Below are 27,546 nucleotides of genomic sequence, written 5' to 3' on the forward strand. Positions count from 1 at the left end.
GCAGGTTCAATTTCCCATACTGTCTGAAGAATTTCCCACTTTTTCCATGACCTTTTTGAAAAACAAGGTGGACTTATACGAGGGGGTATCCAAAAGTTTTTGACATCACCCAGAAGGAAAAGAGCTATATTGATGAAATTTTGTCAGTGTAATCACTGGTCCTTATGTACATTATAGTCCAAAAATGGTCTCATAAGTATGTTTAATTTTTACAGGTGGTGCTATGATGGGCAATAGGTGCATAACCTTTTCCTGATAAGATCCTCCACTTTTTTTAGTTTCTTCACTGTGGCCGCATCATCCGTAAATGATTGATGTCCACTTCTTGGCTCATCTGTAAGGGACATGCGGCCAGTTTGGAAATTCCTTTTTCAAAAAGCAACAGTGCCATATGATGGGCAATCATCACCGCAGATAGCTTTCATTTCATCATAGAATTTCTGAGCATTGTAGGCCTAACCCTCCAAATGCAGGAGCTTAATCAATCTGCGTGCCTCAATTTTCACCATCTTACAGGTTATGCGCCTACTGCCCATCTAGCGCCACCTGTAAAGAAAGTAAACATACTTAGGAGACCATTTTTGGACCATAATGTACATAAGGACCAGTGATTACACTGACAAAATTTCATCAATATAGCTCTTTTCCTTCTGGGTGATGTCAAAAACTTTTGGATACCCCCTCGTACATGCACAGTTGGGGCATTTTACATCAAGCTTGGGATATTTCCTCACTGACTTTATCCATTTAAAAATAAGATACTGGATGACATCCAGATATCCAGAGGAACTATCTGATGAACATCATCCACAGCAGATACAGGGACATGTTGATGATTGACTGGGTAAACCTGAACATATCAGTACTACCATTTATCAATTTTATAAATAAAGAGAGTGGACAACATCCAGATATCCAGAGGAACAACCTGATAAACTTCCTCAAAGCAGATACAGGGACATGTTGATTGACCCCTATTTACATACCTGGATCTCAGACCCAGGCCTGCCATTAATAAATAAGAGACAGGACAACATCCAGAGGAACAACCTGATGAACATCCTCAATGCAGATTACAATACAAGCACAGGTTGAGTGACACCCATTAATTTACGTACTTGGACCTCAGACCCTAGCCTTCCATTTATTATAAACTAGCGGGATACCCGCGCTTCGCGCGGGTCCCCGCTAGATGAGTAAATGGGAGCGATCACTAAAACAGGAGGAATTACAGAAAAGGTAGAATCATTGAAAGGTAAATTTTATTTTTCTAAACCTGCCCCTTCTTGCATTTCCATTTTCTTTTCAGTTTATTCTGCACGGGCCTAGTTTGTTTCCATTAAAACAAAATGCTATTTAGCTTGTGATTTTCCGTTTCCATGTTATTTATCTATCTAGGCCTAACCCCATTCCCATTATTTTCTAAATCTATCCTTTCTTATACGTTTCCCTTTATAGCTCCATTTTTATCAGCTGCTTAGCTTGTGATTTCCTGTTTCCTTCATTTGTTATTTATTTTTCTTATTTTTCGTGATTAGTTTCTAATTTTAACTTCTTTTTTCCCTTAATTTTCCTGATTAGTTTCTTTCTTTCCCTCTTTAGTTTGCTCCCGTTCATTTAGTTACTGTAATCATAACCTGTATAATAGGCCTATAGGCCTACCTTTTTTTGTCTTCTTTTTTTTTTTTCTATTCATTTAGCTCCTTTCTTTCTCTTCAGTTTCTTTTGCATTAGGTTTATTTTGTTCCCATGCTGCTTAGCTCGTGATTTCCGTTTCCATGTTATTCATTTATTGAGCCCCGTTCCCATGCATTATTTTAGAAATCTACCATTTCTTACATTTCTCCTTTTAGTTTTGGCTTTTTTTCTACATTTTGTTCCCATTTTTCATATTTCCTGCTTAGCTTGTGATTTCCCGTTTGAATTTTATCTATTTAATTCTGTTCTCATTATTTTAGTTTGTTTGTTTGTTTGTTTGTTTTATTTATTTATTTATTTACTTCGCGCGGGTCCCCGCTAGATGAGTAAATGGGAGCGATCACTAAAACAGGAGGAATTACTGAAAAGGTAGAATCATTGAAAGGTAAATTTTATTTTTCTAAACCTGTCCCTTCTTGCATTTCCATTTTCTTTTCAGTTTATTCTGCACGGGCCTAGTTTGTTTCCATTAAAACAAAATGCTATTTAGCGTGTGATTTTCCGTTTCCATGTTATTTATCTATCTAGGCCTAACCCCATTCCCATTATTTTCTAAATTTATCCTTTCTTATACGTTTCCCTCTATAGCTTCATTTTTATCAGCTGCTTAGCTTGTGATTTCCGCTTCCTTCAGTTGTTATTTATTTTTCTTATTTTTCGAGATTAGTTTCTAATTTTAACTTCTTTTTTCCCTTAATTTTCCTGATTAGTTTCTTTCTTTCCCTCTTTAGTTTGCTCCGTTTCATTTAGTTACTGTAATCATAACCTGTATAATAGGCCTACCCGTAGGCCTACCTTTTTTGTCTTCTTCTTTTTTTTTTCTATTCATTTAGCTCGTTTTTTTCTCTTCAGTTTCTTTTGCTTAGGTCTATTTTGTTCCCATGCTGCTTAGCTCGTGATTTCCGTTTCCATGTTATTCATTTATCATGTTTATTGAGCCCGCTCCCATGCATTATTTCATTTTTAGCTTCCTTCTTTCCTCTCGTATCCTCAACCCGACCCATCCATAGGCCTACCTTTTCAGTTTTGTCTTCCTTTCTTTTCTTTTCTATTTCTCTGGCACGGAAACTTGGTCTGTGCATATTATGCACCCCGTACGTGTGCGTCACATTGCTCAGTGCGCCGACGTACTAACGCCAACCCCTGCTGCCAGTTAGTTACGGTACGCGCTACCACTGAGTTTTGACAACAAAAATCCGGGAAAAACCCGGTTTTAACCATATTTTCACTGATTTTGAGGCCAATTCTTGGTCTTGACCGCTTTCAACCAAATAAAGTGCAATGCGTTCCCCGTATATTCCTCAATCTCCCGTATGATATGAATGTGGCTGTAAAACTAAACGACGATTCATTATAGGCCGAGGAATTACTGAAAAGGTAGAATCATTGAAAGGTAAATTTTATTTTTCTAAACCTGTCCCTTCTTGCATTTCCATTTTCTTTTCAGTTTATTCTGCACGGGCCTAGTTTGTTTCCATTAAAACAAAATGCTATTTAGCGTGTGATTTTCCGTTTCCATGTTATTTATCTATCTAGGCCTAACCCCATTCCCATTATTTTCTAAATTTATCCTTTCTTATACGTTTCCCTCTATAGCTTCATTTTTATCAGCTGCTTAGCTTGTGATTTCCCGTTTCCTTCAGTTGTTATTTATTTTTCTTATTTTTCGAGATTAGTTTCTAATTTTAACTTCTTTTTTCCCTTAATTTTCCTGATTAGTTTCTTTTTCTTTCCCTCTTTAGTTTGCTCCCGTTTCATTTAGTTACTGTAATCATAAACTGTATAATAGGCCTACCCGTAGGCCTACCTTTTTTGTCTTCTTCTTTTTTTTTCTATTCATTTAGCTCGTTTCTTTCTCTTCAGTTTCTTTTGCATAGGTCTATTTTGTTCCCATGCTGCTTAGCTCGTGATTTCCGTTTCCATGTTATTCATTTATCATGTTTATTGAGCCCCGTTCCCATGCATTATTTCATTTTTAGCTTCCTTCTTTCCTCTCGTATCCTCAACCCGACCCATCCATAGGCCTACCTTTTCAGTTTTGTCTTCCTTTCTTTTCTTTTCTATTTCTCTGGCACGGAAACTTGGTCTGTGCATATTATGCACCCGTGCGCGGCGTCACATTGCTCAGTACGCCGACGATTAACGCCAACCCCTGCTGCCAGTTAGTTACGCAGGGATGCCAGTTGCCTCCTGAAGTTGGGAAGGAAAATAATATTTCATAAAATACTAAAGGCGAAGCGGAGCGAGCGTAGCGAGTGGAGCTCTCGCCCCTCACGGCGTGGGGTCCAGGGGCCCGCTTAAGGGCCCCTGGTGGGGTCCAGGGGCAAAGCCCCTGGTGGGGGTCGAGGGGGCGAAGCCCCCCGAAGCCAGATAGTTTCTGCACATTTTAAACCACAGGGGAGGCTATTTTTAGGGGAAGTTACATGTCAACAGATTAAAAATTAAAGCAAATGATTTACAAATATACAGCTAAAATTACAACTTACCTATGGTTTCCTGGTAGCAAAGAGCAAATCCGATCGTAATTCGGCCCGTAATTCAATACCACACACGCAAGTTTAAAGTTTAAAGTTTATTAATATTTTATTGTCAAAACAAAACGCACGTTCATACGATCAAGGCTTCCGAATTTGCAGCCACAACAAGTCACATTTTTCGTGTTTCCGTGATTCCGTCTCATCCCTAGAGGTGTACAGCTACAAACACTGCGTATTGTACCATGCATAGGGCCACGTGCTCTTGAGCATGAGAGTGATTAGTTGACAAATACTTGACAAAAGAGGGCAGTATATTTTATTTTATTTCTTTCAGAGCCGGGCGGACGCGACGGTATATTTTTTTCCTTCCAACCGGAGATTTTTTTGCGGCCGGAAATTTTGTAAAAAAATACGCGCGGTCCGGATTTCCGGAAATATCCGGAAGACTGGCATCCCTGGTTACGGTACGCGCTACCACTGAGTTTTGACAACAAAAAATCCCGGGAAAAACCCCGGTTTTAACCATATTTTCACTGATTTTGAGGCCAATTCTTGGTCTTGACCGTTTTCAACCAAATAAAGTGCAATGCGTTCCCCGTATATTCCTCAATCTCCCGTATGATATGAATGTGGCTGTAAAACTAAACGACGATTCATTATAGGCCTAGAATAAATAATAAAATTCACGCGACGTAGCCTTAATCTCTTGGCTGTCAACTTCGTGCAGTGGCAGAAAATGGGGTGCGAGCTCTCATGAGGGGCTTAAAAGCTCGTAATATCATTCTTAAAGCACGCGATGTTGTGCATCTAGATAGCCTGAATCATTTCTTGGCCACCTCGCAGTTGGCAGAAAACAGGGCAATGTTGCTCTCATGTATGGTTTTTAATGGAAATATTATTACGCGGTTCACACTGTCCTTATTACCCACAATGCCACTGCATGCGATTTTGCATAGCAACACGACAGTTTTTATGTTATTCTCTTAGTTACCATCAATTTTTGCAAAATGAACCTCAGATGGTTTAATGGCAATATGTACCCGATCAATGTACGAATAAATCAGAGCTGAAAGTGAAATCATCTCTGAGTCTATTCGTGCACAAGATTTAGCGACTTCCTTTTATTTATATAGATTAGAGGCTGAACAATATCCAGAGGAACCACTGTATCTGATAAACATCCTCAATGCTACAGGAACATGTTGACAATTGCTAACCTGAACCGCACCGCTTTTCAGCCAATAACCCCAACATCTGTAGACAGAGTCGTCAAATCTCACGATATGGGAGCCCAATTGGGTGATTTTGGAAGAATTTCATTGCAGTTTAATTTTATGAATGTTTTCCGTTTCTTAGAAACCAATGGTTAAGAGAAAATTGGTAAAAAATATAACAGGTAGGCTGGAACTAGAATTCATTAGGGACGCACCATTAGATTCTCAGGGGGTAGGAAGTTTTTAAAAAAAAAAAAAAATTCATCCACTACATGAGCAAAAAAAAAACTTTCCCCACCAAAAACACAAAAAAAAAAAAAAATTCCCCACCTAACTGTGTAAATGCATGAAATTAAAAAAAAAAAAACTTGCCGCCTTTGGCGGCGAAAAAAAAAATTTCTTCCCCCGATCCCAACTTCCTACCCCCCCTGAGTATCAAATGGTGCGTCCCTTAACCCTAATGCCCCAGTTGCTTTTTGGCAAGGAAGGAAGGAAGAAACAAAGAAGAAGAGAAAACTTTTTTCTCGGGTGCGGTTTTGACCCCCTGACCCCTTGGGTGCTGACACATGCATTGGCCTACCTTGCCAGGGGCGTAGCTTTGGCGGCCATTAGCTTTCTGTGACCATGTGACTGTTCGCATGATGACGCAATCGCATCATGAGGGATACCTGCCCATGAATATGTTTTGTGAATTGAGGTATTTTGAAATTATTTTCACAGCATCACGGTTAGGAAAACATCCTTATTTAGTATTAACAAAATAGTAACTAAGAGAAAATTTCTTTTTATGTGTCAGGCAACTTTTTAACCATTGGCTACCATGATTTTCAGTAGTTTCCTATCCTAGGATTCCTATCTCGTATCAACCAATGATAAAGAGCAAAAAATATGGTGACTTTTTGGAGATTTGATTGCGATTTGGGCTGTTAATTTAGTAGTTTTAGACAACCCTACAGCTAGATTGGACAACACGCAGAAATCATCAAGCATTATGAAAACATCCTTAATAGTATTTACATAAAAGTAACACGTTGAATGACATTCACTAATTGGCCCCTTAAAACGAAGCTCCACCCTAAGGTTATGTCTCATGACAAGTCACTAGGATCCACAACATCCTCATCTATCAGGGCACAGTCCAGTAACCCAAATACATTTGTACATTCATTGAATGACATTTGAAAATTTGGGAAAAAAACTCATACTCTGCAACTTGATGTCAAATTTTGCACTATGATTGTTTAATTGAGGTTATTGAACTATGCCATTGGGATGAGGCCTTGTGGTTCATAGCGAGTTCAATTACAGAACATCTAACGGATTCATGTTTTCACAGTTTTAATTTGAATGCGCTCATGCATTAGATATAACATGCCTGGTTAACGATATATGCCATAAGGGCTGTAATGATGATGTGCATGTCTGTAATAATTAGGACTGTAACAGGATAACAAGGGATATGCTTTTGTCTGTTGACTTTGGTCCCATTGATAATGATGAGTTACCTTCACTTCATCCCTGTAACTTTATCTTGTCTGCAAGATAATCTTTGAGCTTCCAGCTAAATAATATAAGATGACATTTATCCCAGCAAAGAGAGCATATCCCTCTATTAATGTTACTTTCCAGGTTATATCAGAATGTGCATGTGATCTCAAGCCACAGTTTATTTATGGAAAGGAGACTAGAGCCCCCTCCCCCACTCTCCAACAAGAACATTTTGGCCATCTGGCTCAATCCCTCCCCTCAACAAATGCTCCTACCCCATAAATCATCCCTGTTTTCGGTCTAGAGCATGTTCCCCCATCAAGAAATTGATCAAAGAAATTGAACAAACATATCAATATAACAAACAATATATAATGTAAATTAAACATTTATATCAGTGTGCCTAGTAAGTTTTAGGTATATTCCAGAAAGCTCTAATCCATGTTTAAAGCGGAGTAAAATGTATAACTATGGAAATTTAACTCACATCAATACACATAGCTCTATTACTAGAATTAGCTGTTGTTTATGTGCTACTGCGGGATGATTCGGATGAAAGTCCACTTTTGACCAAAAAACCAACAAATTTAATAGCTTCAACATGTGACCTGACTACTTGCATGTCTGTGAAAATAAGATGTACAACATGTAACCAATTGAAGCAAGACAGAAGATCCTTCCATTTATATTGCCCAGCTTTCAGCACCATAATCAACAAACTGGTTCACAACAAGCTGACATATCCCTTCTGTATGATGGCCTACATCAACACTCTTGGGTGTCAAGAAAATACATTAAGATATGGAGTGCAGAAGCTGTGATGAAGTATTATAGAAACAGTAGTCTTGGATAAAGCGATTTGTATGTTCTCTTCATAGGGCTCAAAATGAGTGGGCCGGAGAGCCCATGCCCTCAAAAATTTATGAGGGCCCAACAAATTTAAGAGCTATAGGCCTGAATGGCCTTCTGAAATTATGGTGTACATGTATTTCATGGCCTAATAGCTTGATGTAGGTTATATAAAATTTTGGCCTGCAAAACTTTATGAAGCCCCCAAAAACTTAAGATCAAGGGCCCAAATGGCATTCCAAAATTCTGGCATATTTTGAGTATGGATATGGACATCTCTTGCATACAAAAACAGGAGTCAAAATCAAAACTTGTACGCTGGACCTGAGTGATCAATATTACATGTTATGCATTTATAACCAGAGGACAGGCAATATTAACCCTAATCAGTAATGCTACAATTGTTTTTGGTTAGATGGGAAATGAAAGAAGGAGAGAAGATGAACAAAGTTACTTGGCACCCCCGGGATTCAACAAGGGGTCTTTCGAATTTGAAACACAAAAATGATCCTCCTGTCAAATGACAAAAATTCAGATACAACATTCTTGCATTAACACAACAAAATAATTTGCATTTCCACCAAACCTTACCAGGAAACATGAAGTTGTTTTGCAGGTACAAAATGGGAACAGCACACTCTTTCACATGGTTACCCAATTTGTATGACCCATTTACATTGCTCTGCTTCCTACATTGTACAAGTCCCTGCTTAACACCTGAACATATTTTTAGGTCTGTAATGTGATAATAAGAAAACTTAATCGAGCTTCTTAATTTTCAATTTACCGGTGTGAATTCACAAAGTGCAGGGACCTGGTATAATTGCACAGGACTTCTCTTTGATCTAATGTTCAGACAGATACATAGACAGATCATGGACCATAATGGTCTCATCTCAATGCCATAGTTCAATAACCTCAATTAAACAATCATAGTACAAAATTTGACCTCAAGTTGCAGAGTATGAGTTTTTGTACCCGCATTTTCAAAGGTCATTCAATGAATGTACAAATGTATTGGAGTTGAAGAACTGTGCCCTGATAGATGAGCATGTTGTGAATCCTAGCGCGTGTAGTCAAGCTCCCGTATCTGGACCTCTTTTACACAGATCTTTAGATCTGCTATCCGGCCATGCGATCTTCATAGGAAACCCTGTTTGAATGCTTTGACACCTAGATTTCATGCTCTAAAGGACACCTACATTGCAAACAGCCCTCAAAATATCATCTTTAGTGTTCTATTACCCCCATCTTTCAGCACTCCAGACATTCAATACACATCATGCATGTATCCGAATTGGTCACCTATCCGTCCAATGCTAAGTTCCATCATTTCCGGATAAAAGTTGGACTGTATTTTGATTAGACACAAAATAACATCTCAGGTGATTGACTCTCCCCCTAGCTATCCATCAACACAGTTTCCTTGCCTAGTTAAGCACTGATCTGTTAATAGTATTTTAAGCCTAGAAGCAATGGTTTCTAACAACCCACCATATCCTATCCCTAACCATCCATAACCAGTCCAGGATCACCACACCAGTACTCTGCAAATGCCAATGGTCTGCTAACTTTGCAAACCAAGTATAGCTGGGAATCTGCCATTCAGAACAAACTATCTGGACAAGTGATCTTCATAGGAAAACCTGTAAAATGCTTTGACACTTAGATTTCATGCTCTGAAAGAATCTATGTTGCAAACAGCACTCAAATGTCATCTTTTAGTGTTCTATTACCCCCATCTTTTAGCACTCCAGACATTCAATACACATCATGCATGTATCCGGATTGGTCACCTATTCGTCCAATGCTTGATTCCATCATTTCCGGATAAAAGTTGGACTGTATTTTGATTAGACACAAAATAACATCTCAGGTGATTGACTCTCCCCCTAGCTATCCATCAACACAGTTTCCTTGCCTAGTTAAGCACTGATCTGTTAATAGTATTTTAAGCCTAGAAGCCGTGGTTTCTAACAACCCACCATATCCTATCCCTAACCACCCATAACCAGTCCAGGATCACCACACCAGTACTCTGCACATGCCAATGGTCTGCTAACTTTGCACACCAATACCTGGCAATCTGCCATTCAGAACAAACTATTTCACCACCTGACAATCAGTGACCATATAAAAATTCAAAGTGCATCTAAATTCCTTTATTAGCATTATCATCAGCCACTCAGCAGCGATGTATGTCCAATTCGTCGGCAGAGTGCAACACTATCGTAAGTGAAGTAGAATGCAATAGCTACCATTTGCAACATTTCAATAAATGTACTTACTTTTAATCAATAACACTAGAAAAAACACCCAACTACATGTAAAGATGATATCTTGGGGTTAGCTTAGTGGCCATCAGGAAAGTATACAGAACATCAACACTTTACAATGAGCATGAGAGGATTGTGATGCAAGCAATAGGAGTTTTACAAAAGGCAGCTGTTACATTCTACCACAGATCTGTGATTCTACTGCACTTACGATAGTGTTGCACTCTTACGACAAATAATACATGCTGCCGAACAACCACCAGTCAGAATGGCAGATCGGCCAGTTTAACCAATAGACCGTATGGTCAAATGTGTTCTATTCTTTCAAAGAACAGTTTGAAACCATGCCCAACTGTTGGTTCTGCTAGTGTAAATCCGGTCATCCAGTGGTTGGGCTTTGAAGCCATCCCTTACAGTGTCATTACTTGGTACACACAGGTAAAACTAAAAGCAATTTTAATAAACATTGCAGGTAATATTATAGAATTCCATCTATAAGCATATGCCTCTAAATTATGGTTTTTATAACAAAAGGCAGACACCTTCCACAAAAACATTACAATAGATTGTACAGCCACCTGTACCAGTAGTATAGTTGCTCAAAATCCAAATGTTTTTAAGGACATTTAACCCTAACCGTACCAGGTACTACAAAATACTACTTGATATATGCGCTGTTCGTGCATGCATCCCACGTGGTGTGATGATGCAACTGCCCTAACGGTTTCGCTGGCCAGCGAAGCCCAACACCCATGGCAAAGTGTCGCTGAGCCAGTGGTAGGCATGTGAGGGGTCTCGGGTTCAAATCCCACCCAGAGCAAACAACTTCTTTCGTTGTTTTCTCTCTTTATTCCTTCCTTCTTTCCCTTCCCGTCGCCAAAATGCCCTTACGCCATTAGGGTTAAAGGCATGATGATTGTAGATGGAATGCTACAGTATTTTATGATGCTATCATTTTGGCCATGAGCAGAGCCATGAGTGAAATAAAGCTTTCTTGGATCAGGGAATCCAAAGCTTACATCTACACAAGCCGTGTCCTCTAATATGCAGCATCATTTTGGTTGATAAGGGCACTCTGGGTATATCACATCATCTCCACTATAACTGTATGGTTATGGCCCTTACCTGATCTGCTTCAGTCGGAAATAAATGTATTACTTATGGCTTTTTTTAAAATTCAAGTCATGTAGAAGTTCATTCTGTGAATGTGTCCCATGTTATTGCTCACACAATGAGGGGTCGCAATTACAGTTCGATCATATTGGTTAGGGAACAAACCAAAAGATCGATTTCGTTTCTCAGCCGACCCCCTCCCTCCCTGCCAGAAACGTAATTATGAAATGTTGAAAATGTGGACATAATAATAATGACACATTCTTCAGACCGATGTTTTTGTACAAACGTAATCGAGTATTTTACCCCCTCCCCCCTAAACGGAACTAGTTTCGTTTATAGGACGTCATCGATCTTTTGGTTTGTTCCCTTAAGAAGGTTTGTGAGACATGTAAATTTTAAAGTTGATCAGTTTTCACATGATATGAATCAAATACACCATTATTACCAATTTCTCGTACTGTACATTGTATCATGTTACATTGAATCAATTTGAATCTTTGTCCATTATGATCATGTTTTGCTAAACTGTGCCTCCAAGTTACATGGATTCGTAATCGCATGCATCAGAGAGGATGTTTGTTTTTCTCATTGGCCGAGCACCAGACCGTTTACATAGCAACGCATCAGTAATAATGACATGTCATCCTTCCTTCCTCCAGCCACTGGCACAAGGCACAAGAGACCACTAATTATAAAGCATCATAGTACAGCTCAATGTGGAAGTCAATGAGTCAAGTTCAACTCCATTTTTTGTCCTCTGGACTTTTTAATACCCCATCCTGTTATTTTTCTAAGTTCAAGTCTTAACCCCATGAGAACTACCTTCCAATTGGCCAAAAAGAAGTTTTCATTATCAATTGGACCAATCAGCAACATTGTTAGAATAATTTCACCACGCAAATTCATGTAATTGACCAATCAGAGGCAGTTAGATCGCAGGTAATGCCAGGTAGTGCTCAGAGGGTTAACAGCACCAGTCAGAAGATACAAATATATCACTGCCACTTTTTTAGGTCTTTCATACTTGACCATGTTGATACTGATACTATTGAATGGGATATTTCACTTAAAATCCATACTCCCCCTGTTGAAGATTTAAGTATTATACAGAGGGAGTAGTGTTTTCAAATATAATAGACAATATGGTATTACTTCTACTTAAAATACATGTACTCTGGTTGTAGAAGATATTAAAGCCATATTATACAAGGAGTATGTGTAAAATATAACCAGGGTTGTAGCTAGGATATTTTTTGTGCTGGGTGGCATCTGATGAAAAGTTTGCATTTTTGGAAATTTTTTGACAAAATAGACCAAATTCTTGACTAAATCAATCAAATGGTGCAATTTTGGCCTCTGAGTGGTGGGCTCCATGATTGCAGCCAAGTGGTGGGCTCTGCCACCCACCACCGCCCACTGTAGCTACAACCCTGAAAATAACTAACCATATAGCCAATTCCATTCAAAAACATACTCATTCTGTGGAAGACTTTTCTCCAATTTTCTTTCTACAGGGGAGTGTGTATTTTACAGTGACTGGAATTTGGGCACATACATGTACATGTTCCTTTGCATTTGTTGATGAATTTCATAGCTGTTTCCAAGTTGTGTCAGCTTTGATCAATTTAATGAAAGGAAATTAAGCTAATCAGTGTTTCAAATTAAAATGTCACCAAGATATCAATCAGAGATCTAAGAGGGACAAACACTAATGTGTATGTTTGAAAAGAATATAATGTTAAGGTCATATTTTTACAATGATTTGCAGTATTTGTGACATTAGATTGAGTTAACATTTTAATCTTACTCAGTGGCGTACCGTGGCCGTTCCTACCCCCGGGGGCTGAAGAAAATTCACTTTTGCCGCCCCTTCATCAACAGCCCGAAAAGGTTGACCCAATTTTTTTCCGGTGGTTTGAAAAAGTGAAGAGCAAAAAAAAAAAAAATGGATTATAGGTGCTAGCGCCCAAAAAGCAACACAGTTTGATGTATAGTACCATTTTTTCACAATTTTTAAACTTTTTTTCCGCCTTTTTTTCTTTACTAATTCTTTTTGCCGCCCCTTCTTCTTCCGCCGCCTCTTTTTGCTGCCCCTTCTTCTTCCCCCCCCCAATAAAAAATACGTGCATGTTACTTATTCTCACTCTCAGAAAACTCTGCATGCAGAGCGAAACCTGAAAATTAAATATCTCAAATTACAGAATACATTTATGTGGATAAAATTGATTAATTCCATCTTTTTCTTTGAAAACAAAAATGTAATTTTGCAACATTATGTAACTCTATGGGATGGTTCTGGAGAGTAGAGATCAGGCCCATAACCAAAACTGTTTTTTGGGTGTGCAGATTTCAAAAGAAATCTTCATTCTGACCAATAGTAGACCGTTCTCCCCTCTGCAAATTTACAAATTAACAAATTTCACAGAAAGTTCATGATTTGGGTATATTTATCAAACTTTTTAACATTTTTGTCTCAATTTTGCTATTTTTTTACAAACAAAGCAGACGTTTTGAGATCTATTGACTTCTATTGGTGATCATGTGGAAGCAGATGAGAGTACATCAATTGTTGATTGACAATCAGTATCATCAAGCCCTGCAAAGTTGAAAATGCAGTATCAACTATTAGGCAAAAAAAAAAAAAGGGTTTGTCTCAAAGCTCACGAGAAATTTAAAAACAAATGCGAAATGCGATTTTTTTTTTATTTTTTATTCCCAACTTTTTTTCATGGTATTTTGAGAAAAAAGTCTGATTTTCGCCGATTTTTTCTGGAAAAAACTATAAAAAAAAATTTTTTGAAATAAAAAAAATTTCCGCATTTGTTTTTTGTCAAATCATGGGATTTTATAGCTTTGAGACTAACCTTTTTTTTTTTGGCCTTATCTGTTTCAGCTACCTGGACACCTTATTAATTTCATTGTAAACTTGGAAGTACAGTACAAGGTATTAGGATTTAGCTTATATTACATTATACATGCATTTGCGGTCATTTGCAGACCTCCAGAATCCAAGGACGGTTCCCCATTGCCGAGTGGTCCATGGTTGGAATATGAAATGCATGTGTGTGTCCTCGATTGAAGTCGATTGCACACGCACCCACATACACATCTGAGCTCATTTTATAGTATCCTTACCAAACTTTATTTTGGCTGGGCACAACATAGGCCTCATCCTGTTACACTGGTAAAATAATTAAAACCAAGACAATAGACATGCGGTGTCACTGTAGTTGGAGCAGATAATAGGAAGGGGGTGGGGAAAACAAAATCCTGCCAAGGTCTTTGTCCTATCTGTCTCCAAATTAAGTTATCTACACTCTACTATCTTGATTTTCTTCAGCTTTGCACATAATTTAAATGTCATCTGTTTATTATTTCAACATGTCTGTACTAATTTGTGCTATTTTTATTCAGTTTTTCTGCTGCGTAATTGTGAATTTTGAGTTTCTCTCTGGTTCGACTTGTACAGGCCCTTAAATCCAGGTTTGTCTTCCACCTCAGCACATCACTTTTTCATCTGCTAAAGGTTTTCTTCCTTTTCATTCCAACAATGTGCAATAATTTATTGTTTATTGTGCTTAACGCGGCTGTGTACTCAAGACGTTGTTTCTTTCGCAAAATTGAGTTTTTTTTTATATTTGTTACTTTGTTATGTTTTTTATAAATACAAGGAAAGAAAATCCAGATTTATAAACTCCAACTGCGCTATTTTATGGATTTTATTTTACTATTTCATTCGTGTTTGCAATTTAAAAGAGAGAAAATCTTTGTTGTATCAGCGAGGTACACGTATGCTAACAACGCATCGCGCCATGTATCGCGCAATTTGTTAACGCACAGATACGCTTACGCATACGCTGACGCTTATCTGCATGCGTGGCGCATCCTTTGGAAACACTAATTTCAAGTGGTCAAATGGCTCCGTTTTAGCTGATAAAATGTGGGTTTTTTCAAGTTCTTTCCCTCGATTTGAATATCAAGTTATGAATGGATTTCGCTCAAACTTCTCAACGGGCTGTGGATTTACCCGATGTTCACGTAATATAAGGTAGAAAAACGAAAACTGCTGCATTCTCCTGTGAGATTCGATGAAAGGGCAAAATGTGACCACTTTAAACTTCAACGGCCATTATTTCAATGTTCATTTTCTCGGTAAAATGACGATTTAGGTATACGATAACTCAATAAATACAGCATCTATAGGTAAGCAAATATGATCATCGTAAAAAGCATGATCGACTCAAGAAACGGTTTTCTCATTTTTTATATTTTTGTCTATTTCCGATTTTAGGCATCATTTTGTGCAAATAGGCGTTTGTGAATTTTAAAAAGTTCAATTTGATGCCTTATATGGTCAATATCTCAAAAACTAAGGCCAATATCAAAAAAATAAACAAGGCGGTTCTCGAACCACGAGTCTCGCCTGCTTTTGTGACCGCCTGCTTTTGGTCATGTTTTTTAAGTTGGGACCCCAAATATGGTGGTTTTGTGACATCCAAGACAAAATTTCTCACTTCAGATGGTGATATTTTTCTAGTGATACATCACAGAGACCTGGTTTTGGTCTTATTTTGTAAGCAATTTAGTAGGCTAAAAGAATCAGAAGAGAAAACTAAAACAATTCACTTTGACTAATTAGTAAAGCTCGTTAAGTGGAATTAGGCAGGGGTGGTGGTGGTGGCGGAGCAGGTGGTGGCGGAGCAGGAGAGACGAGCAGGATGATGTTTGGAGATTTGATTTTACAATGAACAGTATAGTTCTACATCACAGAGACCTGATTTTGGTCTTATTTTTAAAGCAATTTAGCAGGCTAAAAGAATCAGAAGAGAAAATTAAAACAATTCACTTTGACTAATTAGTAAAGCTCGTTAAGTGGAATTAGGCAGGGGTGGCAGAGCAGGAGGTGGCGGAGCAGGAGAGACGAGCAGGATGATGTTTGGATGTTTGATTTTACAATGAACAGTATATATTGGTATGATTAGCCTAAAGTGGCACACTAAAACATTGTTCAATGAGTAAATAATATTTTGGAAGTATTAGTAATATATTAAATCAAATTAATTAATGGAATCATTAAATAAATTAATTAAACCACCGCAGCATACAGATACTACGGAAATGTAAAAATGGTGTAATAAATAATACATTTAAAAATATACAAGTAAATGTATCACTGGGGTAAAAGAATATAAACATGTAAATTACCTAATTAGCTTGATTAGTGAATCAAAAATACAGGTACAGTGTCTAGTGATCCATAAGAACTCTTAATTCCTTCCCTCTGAAGTGCATAGCCGAAGTGTACAAGATTACACTGTATGGATCACCCTGTATACAATGCACATGTATGATGTATGATATGTTTATTTTAGGTATTAACTTTATCTTTAAGTAGCCAATGTTCAATTTACAACATTGTTAGTGTTACACATTTCAACTTTTTTTTAATAAGTGGCTCACACAATTTAAGTTTGAAATTCTGCATTCTAACTACTAGTATACGGTAACAATACAATATGTGTTGTTTGGGCCACCCTGTAAGTGAGATTTCTTGTTTAATATGAAAAGTATACAGTTGCTGTGAATCTGAAATATGCATAAAGCTTCATCCAAATGATTTTCTGCCAATCTTTACTTAGTAATATTCAAAATCAAAGAATGTTAATTTGACCATGATTTTTCATGTAAATTGTCGACACATTTTTGACCACCCTGTATCTACACAATCAAAGTACTTGACCGGTAAAGGTTCCATATGACTGGGTGGGCAATTGAGTTAGATGTATTAAACATGTGTCAAAACTTTACATTATCAATGTATGTTCAGGGTGACCCCCATAACTGAATTAATATTTTTGTCCTAATTTGTTTTGTTACACCCTGTATATTATATGAGTCACCCTGTATAATGACTCCCATTGTATCATTTTTGAAATCGCTTGAGTATATGCTCTCAGAATATATATACTTTTATAGGGTTCTCATGTAAACTTATTGAGTTATAGCACCAAACCTGTAAAAGCATGCGATTTGCTTGAAAAATGCACATGTCACGCAATTGGTACCCAGTATAAAAAACATGACCTTTTGTGACCGCCTGCTTTTGCGATAACTGTTGGTAGAGAGGTAAATGAATTTGGCGGTTATCGGCTGGGCACGATTATCTGGCTGATGGTACATTTGTAACTGTACTGTACCCACCAAGTTTCATGCCCATGCAACAGTTTTTACTAATATGACCTCAGATGACCCCAGGTGGCCCTGAAATGACCTAAAATTTTGGCTCTAAATGTTGACTGTACCCCTTGTGCTAAGTTTCATGCCCATACGAGTTTTTACTAATTTGACCTCAGATGACCCCTGGTGGTCTCGAAATGACCTTCCAAAAATTTGGCTATAAATGTTGATCAAGTTTCATGCCCATACGACAGTTTTTACTAATTTGACCTCAGTTGACCCCTGGTGACTCCGAAATTACCTTCCAAATATTTGGTTTTAAATATTGACTGTACCCACCAAGTTTCATGCCCATACGACAGTTTTACTAATTTGACCTCAGATGACCCCTGGTGACCCCAAAATGACCCCAAAATGACCTTCCAAGAATGTGACTTTAAATGTTGACTGTGTACCCACTAAGTTTAATGCCCATCCGACAGTTTTTACTAATTTGACCTCAGATGACCCCTAGTAACCTCAAAATGACCTTCCAAAAATTTGGCTTTAAATGTTGACTGTACCCACCAAGTTTCATGCCCATACAACAGTTTTCACTAATTTGACCTCAGATGACCCCTGGTGACCCCAAAATGACCTTCCAAAAATTTGGCTTTAAATGTTGACTGTACCCACCAAGTTTCATGCCCATACGACAGTTTTACTAATTTGACCTCAGATGACCCTGGTGACCCCAAAATGAACTTCCAAAAATTTGGCTTGAAATGTTGACTGTATCCATCAAGTTTCATGCCCATACGACAGTTTTTAATAACTTGACCTCAGATGACCCCTGAGTGACCTCGGATGACCCCGTAATGACCTTCCAAAAATTTGGCAAAACCAAACAACTATTTTATCAAAGTAATAAATCAAAACAGAAAGATGCTTCCTTTACGAGTTATCACTCATTGAAAGTGCTACTTTGCTATAGTTTACATGCAAAGCGACTATCTTAAAGTCGTCATATTTCGTTAATTACATGACCGATCAAGCTGTTATTTGGATATGTGATACACAGTTGAAAATTAATTATTAAAAGATTTGGTGACCTCAGTTGACCTTGTATGTGACCTTTGACCTCACGAAATTGGATAAAGTATGTTGCTCTGAAAAATCAAATTTGGCAATACCAAAGAACTATTTCATCAAATAAATCAAAACAGAAAGATGCTTCCTTTACGAGTTATCACTCATTGAAAGTGCTACTTTGCTATACTTTACATGGAAAGCGACTATCTTGAAGTCGTCATATTTCCTTAATTACATGATCGATGAAGCTGTTAGTTGGATATGTGATGCACAGTTGAAAATTAGTTATTAAAAGATTTGGTGACCTCAGTTGACCTTTGACCTTGTATGTGACCTTTGACCTCACGAAATTGGATAAAGTATGTTGCGCTGAAAATCTAATCAGGTCGAGTACCACTGGCCACATAACTCCCCACCAAGTTACGCCACTGTACCCCATACGGATCTCCAGATAATCTGTTCATAAGGTATTTTGCTTATTACGCATATATTATGCAAATTAGGTACTTAATTACCATATTTTACGCTCAAAATCTAATCAGGTCAAGAACCTCTGGCCCCACTACTCCTCACCAAGTTACGCCACTGTACCCCATACGGATCTCCAGATAAGCTGTTCACAAGGGTTTTTGCTTGATACGCATCAAATACGCATAAATTATGCAACTTAGGTACTTAATTACCATATTTTGCGCTGAAAATCAAATCGGGTTGAGATCCTCTGGTCATACTACCCCCTACCACGTTATGTTGACCGTACCCACCAAGTTTCGTGCCCATACGACAGTTTTAGTCATTTGACCTCAGATGACCCTGGATGACCTCGGGTGACCTTGACGCACTAACCAATACAAACTTGTTCTGTCTGGGGTGAAGATGCACCCACCCACCAAGTTTGAAGAACGTATGACCCCTAGTCTCCGAGAAAATAGGTTTTGCATTTTATGCATAAATTATGCAAATTAGGTACTTAATTACCATATTTTGCGCTGAAAATCAAATCGGGTTGAGATCTTCTGGTCATCCTACCCCCTACCACGTTTCATCATCATAGGGCTTATGGATCTTACGGATCCCCAGATACAGCTCCATAAGGCGGATTTCTTCAGATTTCCAACCATATTTGTAGAATCGTTCCGCATAAATTATGCAAATTAACAACTAAATGCGCATACTTTTCGCCGAAAAACTAATCAGGTGATCAGCAGGTGTGTATCATTCCTGTCACCAGGTTTCGTTACCACGCGCCCGACGGATCTTGAGATAGTCTGTCCACAAACTCCGCTATTAATTTGCGCTGATTTTCAAGATAAATCATGCAAATTAGCTATGTTAATTTGCATATTTTTCACCGAAAACATACGGTTACGGAGCAAACTTGGATACCCTTCCTCCCACCATCTAGCGTCGCCGTAAGTCTTACGGTTCCCCAGATACAGCTCCGGACGGACACACATACATCCACACACACACACATCCACACACACACACGGACGGACGGACGGACGGGACAGACAGAAATAGTGATTACTAAGTCCCATCCTGAACAAAGTTCAGGCGAGACAAAAACCGTTTTGGAATGGAGCCTCAAGATTGAGCTAAAAACAAAATAAAATATTTTGGAAAGAGTGTTTTTTTTGTTATGATGTACCTAACAAATATTGCCAAAAACTCACTTTTTTGTGATTTTCTTCATAATTGTTGTTTTTACCCCAAATCTGTATTTATATTAAGATTTATTGATGTCTTGCCTTTATAAAATGCATACTTTTACATGTCTTATGCGAATAATTACAAAGTTATTGCACTTTTACTACATGCATGTCTGAGAGTACACAGCCGCTTAAAAAGAATCTAATACAGTGAGCCAAAGAATTAAGGTACCAGTTATGTTCACCCCTGTATATCCATTCAATACATGTACTCTTTAGCTCTGATTTAAGACCTTATTTGTTGAAATTGGTTGAAAATTAAAGAAATGGTGATCTAAAACCTAATGAAGAAACAAAATCAAAAGTTGCACTTTTGGGTTCTAATCAATGGAAGGGCAGCGCTAGTTCTCTTGTTTACGAACACTTTGTGTACAAATCAATAGCGCATTTAATACAGCAAACTGCAACTTTTAAATTGGTATCTTCCTTGGGTTTTGGGATCGCCGTGACTTTATTTCTTGAACAATTTCAACGAATGAGATCTTAAATTCGAGCTAAAAGATGCGGCTATTTGCTGCTGGTTCCAATTATGACATATCTGTCTTTGTTTAGGATATACAGGAGGTGAACGTAACTGGTACCTTAATTTTTTGGCTTACTGTAGGTCTATCGGTGCTTAAAATCAGGATTGTAAGAGTTTAAGATCCAAACTTGGTATGGCCCATTGCATAATGCTATAAGAGTCCATTATGTTGGATTGCCATTTCTGAGGACGGTACATATCAAGAAAATATGGCACCTATTTTTCCCTCAGAGCTGGCTACTGGCCTATCACTCTCAGCAAAACTCTTCTAGCCCACCCTCTTCCATGCTATGATGCTACTACATAAAAATTCAATTATAACTCATGCACAGGACATCAGAAGTAATAATTGTACCTAAAAATAGGGTAAATGTTACTCAAAATGATTTGCGACTATCTTGGGTCACATAATACTACTTTTGAATTAATGTCTCCTCCTGCTCACATGCTAATCTAAGATTTTAATAATGGTTGCTATGTCTTATATCATGAAACATATGTAATGGGTTGCATGTGATCTCTATGGTGATATAACTTAAAGGGTTGCCAACATATTCTACTACATTAATAGCCAGTGTACGAAATACGCCAAAATCTTTGACGCCATGAGCCCTTGGGTTTGAAATATACGGGCTCTGATAAATTTGCAACTCACAATTCATACGGTGATGTTATTACCGTATGAAATGTGAGTTGCATACTTGCTTACTTCCAATTAAACTTACCAAATATAAACATGCTGCCATTATGAACCACAGCAGAGTGGTGGTATCTTGGAGCTGGTGGTGTGCCTGTAGTAAAGGCTCTGCGTAAACAAACAAACAAAAGTGCAATGATCTTATGTTATTGTACTATATAAATATGCGTTTATTTTTTTAAGTCATAGTTTGTAATTGTTTCATATGCTGCAGAATAAGCCCAATCGCCATTCTAACATCCGGTTTTTGAGAGCAGTTTTGGGACACTTTGACCTCTGACATATCGGGAAAATTGACGTAATTATTATTAATTTTCTTATTATTGTCATAATGTTGATCATTAAAAATACCAAATAATTAATTTATAAAATACTAATATTTTTTATATTTGTTTTAATTATTGTAAAACATTTTAAATTTTATTTTGTACGTACAAAAACCCAATATTCCTGAATTTTCTGAAAGGTCAAAGGACAATGTGTCCCAAAACTGCAAAAACTGTCCTACAATGCATTGCAAACTTCCAATGCCAATTTACTTTAATTGGGGCATTAATGAAAAAAATTATTTGGAGGGGGATATAATCAGACAAATAGATAAATTGCCGTTTTGGTGATATCAACTTAAACCTATTAAACTATGGCTTACACTTCTTTAATATATCTATGTAGGCAATTATGACCCCAGGATTATGACAAACTAACATGACATTTTTGGTGAAGAAAAAGGGTTGCAGCAAGAGTTTGACAGAATCCCTGACAAAAATAGCTGGTTTAGGATTCCACAGGCCTGCCAGTGCACAGTTCCGTAACTCCAATCCAATTATACACTCAACCAATGACCTTTCAACACACTGCGCACAAAAACTCATCCCCAATAACATGAGGTCAAACTTCTTAGTTATGAAATGTTGCAGGTAACCAAACTAGCTCAAACTATGCCATCTGGAAATGAGACCAAGTTGGTTGTTAATGATGGAGTGATCTCCTCAAATGGCCCTTCTTTCATCACTTGCCTTGATTGCACATAGAGAAGTAAATGTCACGGGGCCCATCTACTATACTTGATTGAAGATCGCTATTTGGTTTGCAGACAGGAAGCTTCCCCTAGAATGCCTAATGCAAATAGCGAGATTCCAAATCACCTCCTTATTTTGTTTTCTATATTCATATGCACATATTTATTAACCTGGAATATGTGAAATCATTTTGTGATGGAAGATAAATAGGGTAGCTCAGTTTTAATTTTGAGGTCTGAGGTAATTATTAATCACTGAAAGTCAAATGTGATGAGGGCATGAGGCTAATTAATAGCTTTCATCAAAGACTTGATAAGAAAGCTCAGAGAATATCCGTTACATTTCAGGAGACTTGATCTGCCACACAGGGAGTGTAAGTTCAAATGGAATCATTCATTCAGATAAACCCCATTTAAAATCACATTCCCTGTGTAGGATAGGGGGTGTATGGATTTCAACTGGAATAGAGCAATGGTGATTAATCTGTTGGGGTTTTTTGTATTTTTTTTTTGTGAGTGCCGGACGGCCCCGTCCGGCGTAGTGACAACCCTGATAGTAGCCGCATAAAAAAGCATGCCAAAACAGCAGATGAGAAACATATTCTGCACACTTTTGTTTGGTCACAGAAAAGACATATTGAGAAATTTAAAACAGATTGGGCAACAAACATAATAATAGTTATTATGAATAAAATTTTCATGTTAAAATAATTATATACCTTCCCCATGAGCAGTCCTTGACATCAAATCTCAGCACATCATTCAGCATATTCTTTCTCCTACAAAGAAAAATTTAAAATACCATGAATAATTTTAACACCATTTGGTTTTCACATAATGTAAAACTTACTACACTGAGGATTGATACAAAATTATAACATAAACAAGTGCAATTCTCGTAAGTAATGCTTCAAAGGCAGAGCTATGACATAATTATTGCCGTTCACTTCGCATGCCTTCATATATAGCGATGTCTTGTGAAACGTATAACAATATCAAGTATACCTGCATAGTGTTCATTTCTACAAGTATCATGTTAGAGCTTAAACATAGTCATACAAATTAACAAAAAACATAAATTTTAGCTTTGTGCCAACAAAGTTGAGTTTGTTTGTGAACATTCCATTCATTCAGATGTTCATGGCTCGAAAAAGTGGGGAATTTGGGAAGCTCATTGTGTTTGTAGGGAAATTCCGGTATTTGGAAGGAAATAGTGTCTTTTTTGTATAAAAACATGCTATAAATTGTAGGAAATTTATCTTGCTTCACGGGAAATTAATATTTTTTCGAGCCCTGCAGATGTTTATCTGCACATTACTTATTCATTCATATTCAATCTAATCACATGTGTATTACTACGAAAGCTTACCCATTGTCTCCTCCAAACACATATATGGCATCTTTGTAAGCAACAACTGTATGCTTGCTCCTCCTGTACAGGAAAAAAGAAAAGAAAATAGAAATGGGCATGAACTTTTAGTATTTTTTTAAGATTTTTTAGCATCACAACTTACATTTTCTTTCAAAATATCAGTAAGTTTGTCTTGTATTGTGAGTGATGAAATTAAATGGACTTTACATGTATACCATTTAACTAAAAATTATAATAATTCTACAGAAAATTATTATAAGCACGGTGGCCGAGCAGAACGGGCTCCGACTCATAATCGGAAGGTTGCGGGTTCGAGCCCCAGCAACACCACCATGTTGTGCCCTTGAGTAAAGCACTTTATCTCCATTATTCCTCTCCACCCAGGTGTATAAATGGGTACCGGTACCTGCATTGTTAAATGCTGTGAAGGTAACAGACTCACTGTGGAGGAGGTGTAGCGATCCCCCTATAGCACATATACATGGAGGAGTCTGGCCCAATCGCCAATGAAAGAGAGATGGGCACTCCGATCACTGTTTATACAGGATCGTCTCATTTACCTTTACCTTTTATTTTTCTACAGAAAAACAATAAATTCAAACAATGTTTTATTATTTTATACCCAGGTTCTTGAGTGAAAAGTACCTTCAAAATAAAGAGGTTTACAATAAACAAGCTACCTTTCTTTCACCTTTAAACATCCGATATGAATATATTTCTCCAGTCTATGCTAATTTCTAGCACATGTACCATTAATTATTGTTACAAATTTTCAGGTGTTTCTAAGAGTCCCCATGACAGAAATGAGGAAAGGAACTTCACCACATTACATGTCTCATAATTCACAACTGGAAATAGATCCCTGGATCCCCAGGCCTATTGTGATTTCAGGAATTAAGGGTTCAAGAGTGGAAAAGTTTATCCCCTCAATAATAGAGCAGGGGAAGCACTGAAATAGCTTTTTTATTTCACAGCAGGTTAAGAAGTTGTAGCTTCATTTCTACCTTGGAGAGCATGGTATATATAATAGAAATACAGAAATACAAGAGCGAATGAAGTTTAAAACAGCCTTCCATCAAGAATTCATTCTGTTCTCTTATATAGGCCAGCATGCTGATAAGCATTTAAAATTTAAGAGGGCACTACACCCCTGCCCAATTTTGTGCCTATTTGTGCATTTTTCTCAAAAATTAAAGCGCATTGGGGACAAGAAAGATATGTATATAGGGGCAAGGACTACAATTGGACATTTTATTTCAGCACACGTTGTGGAGTTACAGTCAAAAATGAGGGAAAACCAATATTTGATCAATAAATCAATAACTACTTGCTTTGAGTTGCTGAATTTCCAGTACCGCATAGTAGTTGTAGTTCTTGCCCTATAATATACATATCTTACTTGTCACCAATGTGCTATAATTTTGAGAAACATGCAAAAATAGACACACAATTGCCAGGGGTGTAGTACCCCTTAAGGCTTGGCTTAAGGTGGATAGTCCATGCGTGCAGTACGCACAAGTTTCTACATTTTGTAACTGGAATTTCTGACTAAATCTTGTCCGCGCAGTTCTTGCCGCCACGCGCGCCGCGCGCATCAAACTAAAAACTGCGTGGAGCGCCTGTCGCTGGTAAGAAGTTCAGCCTCGCAAGTACCATGTTTTCATCGCCATTTGCCAAAAGAGTAAATGAAAGAAAGAAACAAAGAGTTAAAGAAAGAAAGAATGCAAGTGTTAAATAAAGAAAGAAAGAAAAGAAAAAAAAATCAGAAAGAGAAAGAAAGAAAGAAGAGAGAAGAAAGGGAATAAAAGGAAGGAGAAAGAAAGAAAGGAAAGGGAATAAAAGGAAGTAAGATTAACAAAGAAAGTCAAAGGGCAAAACAACAAAGAAAATTACAGAATAAAGGAAACTGAAATGACCGTCCAAAAATTTGGCTCTAAATGATGACTATACGGGCACCAAGTTCATGCCCATGTGACAGGTTTTATTAATTTGACCTCTGATGACCCATGGGTGACCTCAGATGACCCTGAAATGACCTTCTAAAAATTTGACTCTAAATGTTGACTGTACCCACCAAGTTTCATGCCCAGTAGAGTTTTTAGTAATTTGACCTCAGATGACCCCTGGGTGACCTCAGATGACCCCAAAATGACCTTCCAAAAATTTGACTTTAAATGTTCACTGTATACACCAAGTTTCATCAGGAGGGTGCCTGTTCATAGGGATAATGTCGGGAACCATGTCACGCTATTGTTCGACCTAGGCTACATCATTTTTTTAACGCATGCGTACATTCATCAATACAGCTTTAGTCTCCTCCACCTTCACAACACAGTACGTGGAGTGACTGGAATCACACTGACGGCGGAGGAGAATACTAGCTGGTCACTAGTGGTCAGACAGTTTAATTCTACCAAGCATATAATACCTGAACAATCACCGTCATTTGATCGATTTACTACAGAATATATTGTATACCGTACTTAAAATATAATTTAAAAATTGTAAACCTGTTAACATATTTGTGTACTATAGTATAACGACACATGAATAATATCATGAAGGAAACAAAAATGGCCGCTAATCCGCCTATTGTCTAGACCTAGGCTACATCTTCCAGTTTGGTTACGTCATTTCAGATGCCCATCCCATTGTCTATTATTCCTGGTTTCATGCCCATACAACAGTTTTATAGTAATTTGACCTCAGATGACCCCTGGGTAACCTCGGATGACCCTGAAATGACCATCCAAAAATTTGGCTCTAAATGTTGACTGTATCCACCAAGTTTCATGCCCATATGACAATTTTTTGTAATTTAACCTCAGATGACCCCTGGGTGACCCCAGATAACCCTAAAATGACTTTCCAAAAATTTGGCTTCAAATGTTGACTGTGCCTGGCCAAGTTTCATGCCCATACCACAGTTTTTAGTAATTTGACCTCAGATGACCCTGGGTTCCAAAATTTTGGCTTCAAATGTTGACTGTGCCTGGCCAAGTTTCATGCCCATACGACAGTTTTTAGTAATTTGACCTCAGATGACCCCTGGGTGACCCCGGATGACCCCAAAATGACATTCCAAAAAAAATGACTCTAAATGTTGATTGTACCCACCAAGATTCATGCTCATACAAATGGACAAGTTTTTGGTAATTTGACCTCAGATGACCCCTGGATGACCCTGAAATGACCTTCCAAAAATTTGGCTTCAAATGTTGACTGTACTCACCAAATTTCATGCCCAAGTGACAGTGTTTAGTAATTTGACCTCAGATGACACCTGGGTGACCTCGGATGACCACGAAATGACCTTCCGAAAATTTGACTCTAAATGTTGACTGTACCCACCAAGTTTATGCCATACCAGTTTTTAGTAATTTGACCTCAGATGACCCCTGGATGACCTTGGGTGACCTTGACCCACTAACCAATACAAACTTGTTCTGTCTGGGGTTAAGGCCAGAGTAAGGGGAGACACATTCGTCCACACCCGAATTTGAGATTTCTTGATATTTATCAACACTAAGATGTATTCTTTCACTTGAAACTGATAAAATACAACTTCCTAATATTTACTTGTATTTTTGCTAAAAAGTCACATGGCTCAAGACAGCTTAGTAAATTGGCGGGAAATAATGAGTCGGCAATGCGCGAATGCACGAAATATTGTGATTACGCTGGCGCAACTCTGCTGCGTGTGTCCAACGCAGTCAAGGCGCATTCGGTATGTTGTTAACGCCAGCTAATGTGATGTAAACAAAACAACAATTTGCAGTGAAAAAGCCACTTAGATTTTTTAATTATTTTGGATTTAGGCGCACTAAAACAGACATTATAGATTCATTGGTGCAAAAA

General features: G+C 37.8%; 1 protein-coding gene across 1 annotated transcript in view; it reads right to left on the bottom strand.

The window, feature by feature from the left end:
• The window catches only part of LOC140168126 (leucine-zipper-like transcriptional regulator 1), a 140,346-nt gene that overhangs the window by 99,930 nt on the left and 12,870 nt on the right, over window positions 1–27,546 (bottom strand). The window contains 3 exon segments of the mRNA XM_072191435.1: window positions 21,327–21,406; window positions 23,036–23,095; window positions 23,686–23,748. Of these exon segments, the coding sequence (XP_072047536.1) occupies window positions 21,327–21,406; window positions 23,036–23,095; window positions 23,686–23,748 (203 nt within the window).

The sequence above is a fragment of the Amphiura filiformis genome, chromosome 13 (genome assembly GCF_039555335.1).
Source record: "Amphiura filiformis chromosome 13, Afil_fr2py, whole genome shotgun sequence".
Classification (NCBI taxonomy): domain Eukaryota; kingdom Metazoa; phylum Echinodermata; class Ophiuroidea; order Amphilepidida; family Amphiuridae; genus Amphiura; species Amphiura filiformis.